Raw genomic sequence first — 15,303 nt, forward strand, 5'->3', positions numbered from 1 at the left:
CACTCTAATGCATTTCTATTGAAACTTAATTTAAACTCTATTAAATCTGAAATTATTTATAGTAAGATATGTAATCACAAGAAAATACGGGTTGATTTTATGAAAATTTATCTCAATCCTTTTTATGATTAAAAGTGATTAAAATTTACTTACTAAAACTGGACTCTAACTCTTTACATGAAAGTGTTGTTTAACCTTAGAAACTATTATTAGTGCTGTCAGTTGCAACTCACTTTGCAACAATAATAATTGAAGCTTACCTATTTTAGTTAGCATATTTTGACTGCATCTTTGTAACTATTTTTGTGCAAGTTTTTAATGGATTTCACACAGTAAGTTTTGTAGTTAATATAAGGAATACCTTAGCAAAAAGAAAGTTAATATAAGGAAGTATTCAGTCAATAAAAAACATCATTTGAAGAATCCTAGTGTTTTCCACTAATCATATTTGAAGAGTTTTCAAACACCTTAACCATATTAGGATGCTTATTTATAATAGAGGGACCAAATTTTGGTAAAATGAATATATTACAGCAACCCTAGGCCCCCTTTTGATGAGTGTTGAACTTATATTTTGGGTCCAATATCTCTCTATATATGTTGAAAGCAAGGAATTTGCAAGTTGTCCGAAGACCATCTAAAGAAGAATAATACAATCAAAATTAATGCTCAAAGATAATGAAAATTTTGGGGACCAATGTCTACTAAGAGAGGCCGAAGGTGCAAAAACGTGGCTATAGCATTAACCTTAAAATTCAGGCCTCAAAGTAGATTGCCCCAACTTGGCCCAAGTGAAAATAAAAGAAGTTTTTTCTTTTTGCTGTTTGGGTCTTCATAAATTCATACACCTAACGCCCCCATCTGTCTTCCTTTTTGTTTTTGGATATTCTCACAAGCAAAATGTTCTTTTTTGAGATTAACAATGAATTGGCCTATCAATATGCACATCCACCCAAATTTTCGGCTGTGACAGCTTGCCTCTTAGTGCCTAACCGGTTAGGCCCTATTAGTCTTATCCAATTCGATTAAATAATAATTCATAATTCAATAATGATGATATTATAAAAATATAGGTTCAAATTATGTCAAACATACGGGCTAAATCCCAAACATAAACATTTCAGAAGGACCAAAACCATAATTTGATTTGTTGAAATGTCATCAACAAGAGTCAAACGAGGTTGCCCGGACAGGAAATTGTTGATTGTCTCAAAATAAAGCCATAATAAATTAGAAAGGATCACAAAGCTGTTGGCCACAATGATCATAGTTCAATGGTTAAGAAACACGTTTCATAAGGACACTCAATCCCCTTATTATGAAAGAGCAAATACAACAAAGCTCTTGTTTCTGGTTCGTTTAGCCGACTGCAAAAAGTTTTCCGGTCAGCAGAAATTGTAACGATATGTTATTTAGTATATCCCTCGCCATGAATACCACTTTAGTTTCAATTGGAACCACAATGGAGGTCTGCCTAGAACCCCTCTTGCTAACCTTGAATCAAATACATCAAACTGCACTTTGCTGAGGGAATCCAATAGAACTTGGGCAGGCACAGCCGGTAGAAGTGCTTTTCGTGCTTCAACCGGCACAGAGTTAGCTAATTCACGGGCTTTCACCAAATGGGCATTGGCTACTGATGCCATTTCAAAAACCGCGTCACATAAGCCCTCCCGAGAGTCCAGGCGGATCTCTGAGCGACCTCCTTCCTTAACTAGCAGCCCATGCTTGGCTGCCAATTTAGCTGGTATGTAAGAAAAGTGACGGTTGCGGCTAGCATGGTATGGCAGCGACTTAAGTAGCAAAAGGAGGCCACTTGCCTTACCGACATGCGATGCTGCATGGTCAACTGCAGTAGACTTGATACCACCAGCTTGAAGAGTCATGTATAGAAGAGTTGATGCAGTATCTTCTGCATATTTCTCTAACTCCTCGATACTCTCCGGTAGGTCAATAACGTCTCTATTTGCATCATTTATCCGAGCATCAACTACCCGTTTTAACCAAGCCTTGCTGATTTTACTTTCGGATATAACTGATGAGAGTGCCTGGGCTGTCGGGTGCTCGATCAGTTTATTAGCATAAATTTTGTCAATGGCTTCTTGCCACCAAAGAAGGCGCATGAGACCAATCTTGGGATCAGAAGCAACATCCATAGCTCTAGCAGTTTCGACATTGAAAGCACGGAGTGCAAATGCAGCCTTTCGCATATTAGCAGGAAGCTCAAGGAGGCATAGGTAGTGATGATAATCATAGCTCCGCACTTGCTGTACACAGTGGGAGAAAGCTGCCCTTAAGCTACTAGATGCACCCTTCATCAAGCCCCAATGTGACTCCTCCTGCAATGCAATTACTACATTGCCAATGAATATTTTCAACAGATAAAGCAAACCCAACAACAAACAGAGAAACAAGATCTCGGCATACAAATTTTGAGAAGGTTCTAATAAATACACTTACCAGCATCTACTAACACATGAGATGAAAAAAGAACCAATAGGAAAAATGGGGTTTCTGAATTTTAAACACACTCCAGCCAATAAATTTTAGTTCATGGACGATCATCATATACAGAGTAAATTCATTGAAAGCTAATAATTCACAGAGGTATTTCATCGAGCATGTTGAATGCATTATTAAAATCAAAACTACACGCTTTCATAATATGATCCTAGAACAAGACGTTAAAGAAAGGAAAAGGGTAACGTACCGAGAGTGATAAACAGCTTTTTAAAAATGGAAAATAGCAAAGGCAAAGGATGAGTGCAGCGAGCGAGCAAGCAAGCAATTGGCCGTGTGGAAGCCACGCGAAAGCAACAAATACGGCATAGACTTTCAAAGGTCGTTTTCTTCTTTTCCTTTTTTTTTTAATTTTTTTTACATTTTTGGGTTTGGCTTTTGACTTTTTTGGATTTGAGCCTATTGGAATAGGAAATAGGCTTGGGCTTTTTTTTTTCGGTTTTTGCCAAAAACAAAAAATTAATTCAATTAATTTTTAGGTAATCTACAAAAATAGTCACTTTTGTTTGCCTCAGATTACATTTTAGTCACTTATGTTTAAAATGTTACGTTTGAGTCACTTATGTTATTATTTTGTTACAAAGTGATCACTCTACCGTTAAGTTCCGTTATTTATCTCTCTAATGGTAATCGTAGGTGGCAGTACAACTAGATTTTAGGTGCCAACTTAGATTTCTAAATGGGATTAAAATAAATTCTTAATTAAAAAAACTTAATTAATTAAAATTTTCAAACCTAAACCTTAACTAAAAAAACTGTTCATCTCCTCTTTTTAAGTTTTCTTCTATCTCTTCTTTATTTTCTATGGGTTTTTTTTTTCATTTGACTAGAAAAGCTATTATTAAGATCAAAATAGTTGAGATGGAAGAAAAATTAAAAAGAGAATATGGACAATTTTTTTAGTTAAGGTTTAGGTTTAAAATTTTAATTAATTAAAATTTTTAATTAAAAATCTATTTTTATCCTATTTAGAAATCCAAGTTGGCACTTAAAATCTATTTGGACTGCCACGTAGGATTACCGTTAGAGAGATAACAGAACTTAACAGTAGAGTGATCACTTCGTAACAAAATAATAACATAAGTGACTAAAACGTAACATTTCAAACATAAGTGACTAAAATGTAACCTGAGGCAAACAAAAGTGACTATTTTTGTAGATTACCCTTAATTTTTTTACTACTAGTTCAACTGTTTCTCGGTCAACCGTAGTTCAATAAGGTTTGTAAGTCAAATGGTTTAATTCCTCTTTTTAAACTAAGCTATCTTTACAATTTTGATTTGGGTGTTTTAAGATTGTGTTGTATAGTCGAAGCATAATAAATCTTTTAAGAAAAGTGTCTTATACATTAAATTTTATTTTCATTACTTTACATTTTTTCCGAACATGAATTTGATTGTGTTGAGATATTGTGAAATAAAGTGAGGTAAGAACATTAAAGTTTATGTTTTGAGATACAATTCGATATCTAATTGACCACAGACATGGTTATTATATGAAAGAGGGAGCTATGATTTTTATATTCAGTCTATAATTTGTTTGGAGGTAGGATTGTTTATGGTTAGGTCAAATTTTTAATCGAGATCATTTATTGTATGAATACTTTATTAAGTTACTTATGTTGATAAGATTCGAAATATAAATCTTAAATTTTAAATGAATAAATTGTAAATGGTTAGCCTTAACCATTAAACCTCGTTCATATTACTTTTAAGCTATGAACAAAAATCAAGCAGCAACTTCTTGCTCTTTTGAAGCAAGCTCGTTTTGGATACGTTGAGAGGCAGCATCGGAACTTGGACAATTGCATGGTGTAGGATGCTCGACCTTTCGTCCTTTCTCAGAGAGTGCCGACATACTGGAACATCTCTGCCAACAGAACGATCGAATCCACCACCTGCATTTATCCAACACCGAACTCGCAAACATCTCCGCCAAATGTATTAATCCTAGGCCTTGCCTTTCTAATCCCTTCTCTATAGGCTCCCCTGGCTGCTAACTGAAACGTTAAGAAGCTTGAATCTACCTCGTGGTAAGAACTGTCTACTAGCACAGCTCGTACATCGACAACGGGGAAGCCGACGAGCATGTCAAAGTAAATTCGTCACTATCATGTCCGTAGTCCTAAAAAAGTTCACCCCTAGACGATCCATCTTATTCCCACCAGCAACACTGTCAAACAAGCATATAGCATAATCTGTCGAAAGAAATGGTTCTTATTTATACTCATTCTCGTAAGATAGAAGTGCCATCGGGATTTTATCCTATCCATAATCTTTTTGAGAGAAACGGTTCCTATTCATGCTTGTTCTCGCAAGATAGAAGTGTCGTTGGGATCGGATCTTACCTATAATCTGGAAAAAGAAATGGTTCCTATTCACACTCATTCTCACAAGATAGAAGTGTCGTCAGGACTGGATACTATCCATAATCCGTTGAAAAAATAGTTCCTATTCACACTTATTCTTGTAAGATAGAAGTGCCATCAAGAGTGAATCCAATCCGTAATCCTTCGAGAGAAAGGATTCCTATGCACACTTGTTCTCGCAAGTTAGATGTGCCGTGACTGGATTCTATCCATGATCCTTCAAAAGAAAGGTTTCTTATTCACACTCGTTCTCGCAAGATAGAAATGCCGTCAGGATCGGATCCTATCCATAATTCTCCAAGAGAAACGATTCCTAAGCACACTCGTTCTCGCAAAATAAAAGTGCCTTTAGGACTGAATCCTATCCATAACCGGCTGAATATCAAATCATAACTATAATCCGTATTTAGACATAATAATACTTCTTAATATTTTAGAAACTTATATTCATGATTCTAGCATGGCAAATGGTGATATTAAAAAACCTTGTCAACTTCATTGCTGTTTAGATTAAATTATCAATAAGTACCTTATCACTCAGATTTCTATAAATTATCAATAATTTATTACGATGTACTTATGCATTTACTATTAACTTATGAAATAATTTTAAGGATATATACTAAACTAACGACAAATGCGATATAAAATTTTATATTAATTTTCATTCAACGTGCATTTTAATATATCAATTTAGATTTTAAATAATTATATATATAAAAATTTAATTATAGATCAAATATATACTTAAACTTAATTTTATTTTCATATTTAAATGAATAAATTCATCAATTTATTTTATATTAATCAAATATATATATACACTTAATTTTGATTGGTTTAAATTGTTATGTATAGTTTCATTTCAACCATAATTGACAGTTTTGTGGGAAAAGTGATTTAAACCAAATCATTTATTTATATTTAATGCATTGTACTTGGTTGTGCATTAAATGCATTTTTCTAAATATAATTAAATTACGTGTAATTATGATACACTCACAAATTGAGTGAAAAGTTTATATAATAAATTTACAAAAAAGTTGATATAAAAATAAAATACGGTTTTAGTTTAAAAGGTCATGTTGAGATGATGAAAATTCTGATTTTTTCTATTTAAATTTTATAATTTTCGTGATGTGTATGAATTTTTTTTAATTTATCAAAATATATAAAAAAATATTGATACCCTAAAAAATTATTTGTTACTTTGACAATTTTACAAATGAGTTAGGATCAGATTAACAAGGACAAAGCAAGGAAATTTTGGTTGGGCTAAACTTGAAATTTTCATACTAAAAGGATTAACTAGTACTACAAAATAATAGGTCTAAACTTGCAATAAACCCACTTAATCCAAAGGAGACAAGGACCTACTCACTACTTTTGGATTTGTACCTGCCAGTTAATGAATAATACCAACTAAATTTCACACACTTAAATTTCATATTCCTTTGGTACAATATAGTGCAGAAATTAAGAAATAAATACAGTTCACAACACAATCTGCAATCTCCTACCATCTTAGTTTGGGACAACATTTTTCTAATTGCCCTGATTGTTTGATGATAAGCATACAACACGCAAAGCAAAATAAACATAAAAGCAGCCTAGTCGACCGAATCACAGTTGATATCTAATCTTTGGTTGACACCAATCCCGAATTCGATCCTAAGATATACCTATATACATATTGATCATTTTTCTCTTTGAAGTTTTCATGAGAAATTAAGGTAAATAGTAACCTTGAGTTGAGGCATAATTATTAATGAGAGCCAAGGCATTGCTTGTCAAATGTGCAACTTTAATAATACGTTTCCTCGCCATTGTCTTTGCATATCCATTCATGTTGTTCCCAGCAAATCCATCCATACAAGTATCCTCATCTGTCAGTGCCGCACTAACCCATGTTTGAACATCGCTCATCGTAAGTGAAATGTTCGAGCGACTAATGTGACCAAGTTCCCCTAACGACTGTTGCAGCTCATCCACCGAGTCCCCGATCACCTCGATACAATCAGCCATGGCGGCAGCTACCCTTGGTTCCAAACCGTGGAATCTCGAGATCTTTACCATCAACCTCGAAGTCGCTTTGCTGGCTCTAAGAGTTACATTGAGTGCAGTGTGGACTAACAATTTGGGGCTGGTGCTGATGCTGCTCGCATAGACTGAGAGGGACTGGTAACATAATTTGGGATATGTTGTGGTGCTGCATGAAGATTTGATGTATTCAATGTTTCTATCGTTGAGAAATGGTGGATAAGCTAAGGTTAAGGCTATTTGTGAAGTGAGGACAATGAAGAGGATTGCTAGTCCATGGTGTGAAGATGAGGCTTCCATTGCTGAACAGTTCAAGAGGAAAAAATTTATGGGTTTACAGTGGGGGAACAATGGGTTGATTTATAGACAAAATTAAGCTTTGTGGGTTCCCACAAATGAGGAAGAACAAAAAAATTAAAAAAGCCTGATTTCAAGGGAGAATAAAGAAATATGCTGGGTAAAAAGTAGAAATGCAAATAAGCAAGAAAAGATGCTGATAAAACAATCAATATAAAGCGTATCACTGTAATTATAACATTATCAGCTTTACAAAAAGGTAAAAGAGAGTGATTAAATTTGTCTATAAAGTAAGAAATGGTCTTTCTTTATTAATCCTAGGTTTAAGAGAACCCCTTTAGAAAAAGATGCGAGGAAAAATTAAGTTGAAGTCTAAAAGCATACTGAGAGACTTGAAAATGATACTTACAGAGTTGCGGCTAAATCACCGCAGAAACTTTGAAATACCAGAGCAGATTAGTTATTAAAAAATTAAAAATTATTAGGTAAAGGATGTATAAAGTAAGACATGAGAAAGATCAGGGTCAAGAACTGTTGTTGAAAAACGTAAAAGCTAAAATACGTGGCTGATAGTTGCTGATTGTGTTTTTGGTGACAAGCAAATTAGGTTGCCGATGGTTCGATTTGGAACCGACAATTATGAGACTAAATATCAAACTGTAAAATCAACATAAATGATAAAAAATGCACGATAATAAATTTAATAGCCAATGTTTAAATTTTTTTTAATTTAGTCTTTATTTTTTTGAGTTAAAATTGATATTTTATTTTTTTAAAAAGAGTCTAATTACTTTTCTTTAACGGAAATATTGAGTAAAATATTAATTTTTTTAATGATATTGGTGTGATAACCTGTGTTATATGTTACTACTTATTTTATATATCATATCAACAAATAATTTAAAAATAAAAAGTATGAAATACACATGAATTGTCATTATAGTTTTCATATTTAAAAAATTAATTATTTACTCAACATTTATATTTAAAAAATCAATTTGACTTTTTTTTAAAAGATTAATAGTTAAATTTAATTCTTTTTTAAAAGATTGAGAATTAAATTTAATTAAAAAATTAAATTAACAAAATATGTAAATATTAAGTACTAAACTTTAAATTACTAAAGCAACAAATTAAAAATATATACTTAAATTCAATTTCAAGTTGAAGTTTTATGAATGAAAAAATAGATGTGGAGAAACTTCCCCGATTCGAGGAGTTCAAGTTTTATGAAGAAAATGATGTAATATTGATTGATCATGAATGGTTAAAAGTGATCTGTTGACACCATTTTTTGGATGGAAACGGGGTCGACTTGGATTTTGAAAATAAAACGAAAAATGGGAGTCGCCACCAATCTTTTTTCATGAGGTGTGATCGGGTCACCTCGTAAAACGGTTGTTTTTAATAAACGATTTAGATTTTATTAAAACAACGATTTTTGTCTACGAAATTCAGAAAAATGGGTTCGGGAGTCGGTTACGCACGAGGAAGGATTAGCACCCTCGATACGCCCAAAATTGGTACCTAGTTGATTAATCAGTGTCTTAGTGTCGAAAATTGAAAATTTGAAGAGTTTTAAAAATGCGATCCTTAAAAGAAACTCTGATAACGTGAATTGAAATATAAGATTCTCTTGTTCCGAAGGAATATCACATCCAGCACGTTAGGACACGATACTCTAAACCATCGAAACCAAGATCACCTTATAGTTTAATGAAACCATACTTTGAAGCTTTAAGAGGATATTTGGCTATTTAGTCGAACGAGGAATCGAAACCCAGCACGTTAGGGCACGTTTCTCGATTTTCCAAACGCGAAATATTGCCTCATTTAGAAAAATTTTCCTTTTGATGTTTAGTGTCAATGCTTGACAAAACAACAACGAATACGACGAGGTGAGCAAAGTAAAGTGAGTAACAACAATACAATAGGCAAAATGAAATGACGAGGCGATTACATAAACAAAGCATACAAATAAATAAATAGAACTAACCTTTTAGAAAAAGCACAAGTGTACATGAATAAATAAACAAACGCCAAATAACAATGATGACAATAAATACAATTATGTAAAAAAGTATATGCATGTATAATTTTAAGCCATAAAATAAGAAATGCATATAAATTATAGAATATGAAAACATAGATAAATATATACATATATGTGTAAAAAATAATATTATAAAAAGGGTACGTATACATGTATAAAAAAAATAAATGTATTAACAACGAATATAATAAGGGTAAGAAAACAAGTATATACACAATATATATGTAACGTGGTACTAAGGATATATATATATACAATACAGTATTTAAAATAATATTTACGTAATACAAATATAATATTAAAAGGTATATGTACATACGTAATATATAAATACATATATAATATAATGTTAAAATATTTACATAATACTAAAATATTTAGGTAATATATGCATATATTGAAAACTAGTAATAATATTACCGAGGTATATACAAATATATCAAGTATATATACGTATTATAAATATATAAATATATATCAAAGCATAAACTAATAAAAATAATAAGAATAATAATAATGATAACATTGGAATATAAAAGAAACAAACATAACATTAATAAAATATTAAAATAAAGTGAAATAAAAATATTAAATATGAGAATATATATAGGTATACACGTACATAATAAAAATATATACTAATACATAATAATAATAATGGTAATATAAAAATAACAAGGATATTTAATAAAGATATAAAAATCAACAAAAAAGGACTAAAATTGAATTAAAAACAAAGTTGTGGGGCCAATTTGAAATGAAAACAAAGAAAAGGGACTTAATTGTACGCGCGTGAAATGTTGGGGGACCGAAACAACAATTATTCCTTTCCATTAAAACGCAGCACATTGGCGGGGACTAAATCGAAAAGCGCGAGAAATTATAGGGCCAAATTGAAAACCATAAAAAACTTAATTGTGAAGCATCAGAAAAGCGGAAGGACTGCGCGCATAAATATCCCATTCAAACGAAAACACGCGGATCCTCTAGCGGGTCGGGTCGGATGGGTCGGGCATGGCCAAAACGACGTCGTTTTGGGGCTTAAGTGTAGCCCTCAAAACGACGTCGTTTTGGAGGGCTATATAAGGCCTAAACTAACCAAAAAAATCATTTGGGGAGAGGGAAAGAAAAAAAAAGAACAGAGAGGGAAGAGAGAAGGAAGAGAGAAGGGAGGGGGGAAGGAAAATCCGGCCAGGGGGGCCGGTCACCGGACGGCCACCGGAGGCTCGCCGGCGCCGGCGCCGGCCACCGCGTGGTAAAAAATTTATTTATTTTTTATTTGTTGTATATTTTTATGTTAAATAGATAGAAAATAAAGAAATATATGTATATGTATGTAAAAATCGAAAGGAACAAAGAAAAAAATACAACCTTCTGTTTTTTCTTTTTGTTTTTAACAATCACTGCTATCTGTTTATTGAAGACTGTAAATTTCTCTTTAGTGTTTACAAAGTAGAAAAGAAGAAGAAAGAAAAAAAAAGCCCCCCGTACAATTTTTGATTCGGGTTTTTATAACCCATTTTCATCTAATTTCCTATTGTTTCTGTTTTGTCTCTTTGCATGGGATGGGCACGATGGAGGTGACAGAGGCATGGGGTGCAGACGGTGATGGGCATGCGTGGAGGCTGGCGCGGAGCAGAGGCGTGCGAGGTTGAGTGGTTGCGCACATGGGGCAACGGCGCAAGTGGGCAAGTGGGGGGGTTTGCTGGTATGGGCCCGGGCAGATTTTGGGCTTTACAGCTGCCCCTCTTTGCTCGTTGTCGTGTAACGAAAACAGAGCAAAGACCAAGGAAGACCAAATTTGCCCGGGCTTGCCGAGCCTTGGCTTCTTTTGGTGCTTTTCTTCTTCAAGTAGCCTCGTTCTGTTCTGCTGTGTCTCGTTGCTTCAATCCACTTCACTGCACTCCAGAGAAACATGACTTAAATCTATTTTGCTGCAACTCCATGGGGATGAGATTTGTTGTTTTCTTCGTCTGCTCCACTACTGCTTAGGGAGATAAGACTGAATGTGATCTCCACTACTGCTTAGGGAGATAAGATCTGTAATCTTCAATCTACTTCATGCCAATACATGAGACAAGATCTACTTTCTTCGATCTACTTTACCACCAGTATGGGAAGACAAGATCTGTATCTTGGATCCACTTCCTATCAATATAGGAAGATAGGACCTGCTATCTTCGATCTACTTCACGCCAATACATGAAGACAAGATCTGCTTTCTGCGATCTACTTCGCCACCAATATGAGAAGACAAGATCTGCGTCGTCGATCCACTTCCAATCATTATAGGAAGATAGGACCTGTTATCTTTGATCTACTTCACGCCAATACATGAAGACAAGATCTGCTTTCTGCGATCTAGTTCGCCACCAATATGGGAAGACAAGATCTGCGTCGTCGATCCACTTCCAATCATTATAGGAAGATAGGACCTGTTATCTTTGATCTACTTCACGCCAATACATGAAGACAAGATCTGCTTTCTGCGATCTACTTCGCCACCAATATGGGAAAACAAGATCTGCATCTTGGATCCACTTCCTATCAATATAGGAAGATAGGACCTGCTATCTTCGATCTACTTCACGCCAATACATGAAGACAAGATCTGCTTTCTTCGATCTACTTCGCCACCAATATGGGAAGACAAGATCTGTATCTTGGATCCACTTCCTATCAATATAGGAAGATAGGACCTGCTATCTTCGATCTACTTCACGCCAATACATGAAGACAAGATCTGCTTTCTGCGATCTACTTCGCCACCAATATGGGAAGACAAGATCTGCGTCGTCGATCCACTTCCTACCAATATAGGAAGATAGGATCAGCTATCTTTGATCTACTTCTTGCCCCGGGAGATAGAACTATCAGCTTCAATGTACTCCACTGTAATCAGGGAGGTAAAATCTGCCATCTTCGATCTGCTTTGCTGCCAAATACAGGAAGGCAAGATCTGCAATCTTCAATCTATTCCACTGCCAAATACAGGGAGATAGAGTTATCGGCTTCAATGTACTCCCATGTAGTCACATAGAGGTAAAATCTGCCATCTTTGATCTTCAATCTATTCCACTGCCAAATACAGGGAGATAGAGTTATCGGCTTCAATGTACTCCACTGTAGTCAGGGAGGTAAAATCTGCCATCTTTGATCTTCAATCTATTCCACTGCCAGATGCAGGGAGATAGAGTTATCAGCTTCAATGTACTCCACTGTAGTCAGGGAGGTAAAATCTGCCATCTTTGATCTTCAATCTATTCCACTGCCAAATGCAGGGAGATAGAGTTATCGGCTTCAATGTACTCCCCTGTAGTCAGGGAGGTAAAATCTGCCATATTCGATCTTCAATCTATTCCACTGCCAAATACAGGGAGATAGAGTTATCGGCTTCAATGTACTCCACTGTTGTCAGGGAGGTAAAATCTGCCATCTTTGATCTGCTTCGCTGCCAAATACAGGAAAGCAAGATCTGATATCTTCAACCAGCTCTACTACAAATGAGAGAGGCAAGGTTTGTCTTCGATCTGCTTCGCTGTCAGTGCAGGAAGGCAAGATCTGCTATCTTCAACCAGCTCTACTACAAACGAGAGTGGCAAGGTTTGTCTTCGATCTGCTTCGCTGTCAATGCAGGAAGGCAAGATCTGCTATCTTCAACCAGCTCTACTACAAACGAGAGTGGCAAGGTTTGTCTTCGATCTGCTTCACTGTCAATGCAGGAAGGCAAGATCTGATAACTTCAACCAGCTCTGCTACGACCGAGAGAGGCAAGGTTTATCTTCAATTTTTACTGATCTGTTCTCTAGGGAACATGACCTGTATAATGAACCTAATTATGCCTAATGATTAGGATGGCATGATCAAAATGAATCAAATGCTCCTAACTAGACATGTGTGAATGGTATTTGAATGAATGCAGAATGTCATGAAAATAATTCCTTAATGCTTAGGTTATCATCGCTCAAAAGCTTATTGAGGCTTTATCACTAACGTGTCGTAATGCCTTCTTGACCAGCCGGCATTTCCAAAGAAACACGTAATCTGATTGCCCCCACTGTGAACATCGTAGTTCAATCCATTGTGACATAAAATTTGTACTATCAATCTCCTACTGTAACCCAAGGGTAGAAAGATATGACTTTTTTCAATCTTCTCCTATCGTAATTCAAGGGTATAAGATTTAAATCCTTCTGGTCCCTTACATCGTTCCCAAGGTGTCGTACCAAAGACTCATGCGCAAACGAGGGCTCTCCTTCCCGAGGTAACCTCTTCCTATTGCCTGAAGATCATCACTTTCTTGTTTATTCAAGCTTTGTCACCAACATGGCATCTTGTCAATCAACGCATTTGACAACAAAAATCCAAAGAGAAAGTCTAAATTTAGACTATTCCTTCCCAAATTTCCAACCTTTAAATTTGGAGTGTTCTAAACAATTGTCCTGCTTCAGGCTCCTATATTATTTAGAAACTTTTCAGAGTAATATGCAAAACTTCCTTCGTGAAAATTTTATTAGTCCATTAATCATTATTCCAATGCAACATGCTTGCAAAAGATCATAACGATAGATAAAATAGAATTGATTTGAGAGCATAGCTCAAAATGGATAAACTATCAAGGATAGCAAGAATAAAAAGGGAATTAATTGGGAACATGTATCTTGAAAAAGAATGAAGTATTCCAAGAGAAAAAAAAGTATGAGGACAAGATGCCCCAGATATCGTAGCTTGAACTTCTCTGTACCAACTCTTTGAAAGACCATTCTGTGTTTGACATGTGTTTAGGAGATCTACAAGACTTTGTCGATGCCCCAAGATGCTACCTACCCTTTCCTGTTGAATCAGGTATAGCAAGATCATTACATGCCCCGATTTGATCAAAATTTGAGCTGCTCTGATCGCCTCATGGCCCAATTTGATCCAAAATTTGAGTCGCCCTTTTTTGGGTTTTCAACTCAAGCCCCTCTGGTCTCAAGGCGCCCTTTGTGGGTTTTCACCTTGGCCTCTCCTTTTTTCACTCATTTTCTTTTCTTCTTTTCATTAATTTTCCTTTTTTTTAAGTGAAGTATTTGTTCCTTGAATCAAAATTCTTAAGATTAGGCAAGTTCTTGCCATCTATCTTGGTCATACCGACACTCTACCAGATAAAGCCTTCCACATAAGGTCCTTCTGGCTTGGCATCCACTTTCTTCTGAAGTCCCTTTTGTATGGGAAGGATCTTCTTTGATATCGGGTCCCCCTTGTGGAATTCTCTGGAGCAAACCTTGTTTTGGTGAACTCATACCATTTGCTTTTGGTACATTTGACCATGATAGATATTTTGAACATTCCTCTCCAACCAGGATTGGATCCAAAAACTCAAAGAGAAGGAAATCTCAACCTCAATAGGTGAAACCGCGATAAGCCCAAAAAGAGGGCGTTGCCCTGAGAGAGTTTTTTTTGGCGATATGGTGTTAATCTTGAACAGACTGCAAACTTCTTATATTTTGCTCTTGTTCAAATTTAGTGCATTGTCAAATATGATTCTTTTCGACTTTTCAAGCTGACGTGATTTTTCAAAAAAATTACTGTCGACTTCGTGACATTGGCTTATGAAACAGCTTCTTCCCGTGAAGATAAACTGATGACCGCCAGACCTTTTTTGGCGAGATCGACCTAACAACCTTCATGCCCCACATGGACTCCATTGATTTTTCGTAAGGTGGAATCTGTTTTCACCTTGTTCTACCCTCCTCAATAAGTACGGAGATAGGCCACAATCTATGTCATCTTCGAAGTCATGAGATTCCTCTAAACACATGTCTCACTCAAAAGGAGATTCTGAGTCTGTAGCAGTGTCATTCATGTCGTTGATATTCAGGGACCTGTTGTTGGTGCAAAAGAATATACAAAGAATGTATGAATTTAAGAATAATTATTTGTACAGTATAATTATGAATGAATGAATGATTTTAAAAATAATTATTCATAAAGAATGAAAGAATATTAGCTCAAAAATGATCGCAAAGATGCATTTCATTAAAAT

At 35.1% G+C, this 15,303-nt stretch overlaps 2 protein-coding genes across 5 annotated transcripts; both read right to left on the minus strand.

Moving 5' to 3' along the window:
• Window positions 1-1,204: 1,204 nt before the first annotated feature.
• Window positions 1,205-2,906, minus strand: LOC107963641 (NADH dehydrogenase (ubiquinone) complex I, assembly factor 6). 4 transcript variants are annotated; one of them, XM_016900065.2, is made up of 2 exons: window positions 2,711-2,906; window positions 1,205-2,353 (listed from the first exon to the last, which is right to left on the minus strand). In XM_016900065.2, exon 2 carries the CDS (start codon window positions 2,316-2,318, stop codon window positions 1,413-1,415), a length of 906 nt encoding a protein of 301 aa, XP_016755554.1. In that variant the 5' UTR covers window positions 2,319-2,353; window positions 2,711-2,906; the 3' UTR covers window positions 1,205-1,412. The 4 variants fall into 4 exon arrangements, with proteins under 4 accessions (XP_016755554.1, XP_016755553.1, XP_016755552.1 ...); XM_016900064.2 differs by having other exon boundaries at window positions 1,205-2,339; window positions 2,711-2,902; XM_016900063.2 differs by lacking the exon at window positions 2,711-2,906 and adding an exon at window positions 2,461-2,698 and having other exon boundaries at window positions 1,205-2,339.
• A 3,395-nt stretch (window positions 2,907-6,301) lies between these two features.
• LOC107963642 (21 kDa protein) lies at window positions 6,302-7,314 on the minus strand. The gene has a single exon (XM_016900068.2). It carries the CDS (start codon window positions 7,226-7,228, stop codon window positions 6,617-6,619), a length of 612 nt encoding a protein of 203 aa, XP_016755557.1. The 5' UTR covers window positions 7,229-7,314; the 3' UTR covers window positions 6,302-6,616.
• Between the last annotated feature and the right edge of the window lie 7,989 nt (window positions 7,315-15,303).

This window comes from Gossypium hirsutum, chromosome A03, assembly GCF_007990345.1.
Source record: "Gossypium hirsutum isolate 1008001.06 chromosome A03, Gossypium_hirsutum_v2.1, whole genome shotgun sequence".
Taxonomy (NCBI): domain Eukaryota; kingdom Viridiplantae; phylum Streptophyta; class Magnoliopsida; order Malvales; family Malvaceae; genus Gossypium; species Gossypium hirsutum.

Excerpts from the sequence above, each read along its gene's own strand:
- LOC107963642 (XM_016900068.2), bottom strand. The coding sequence starts at position 7,228 with ATGGAAGCCTCATCTTCACACCATGGACTAGCAATCCTCTTCATTGTC.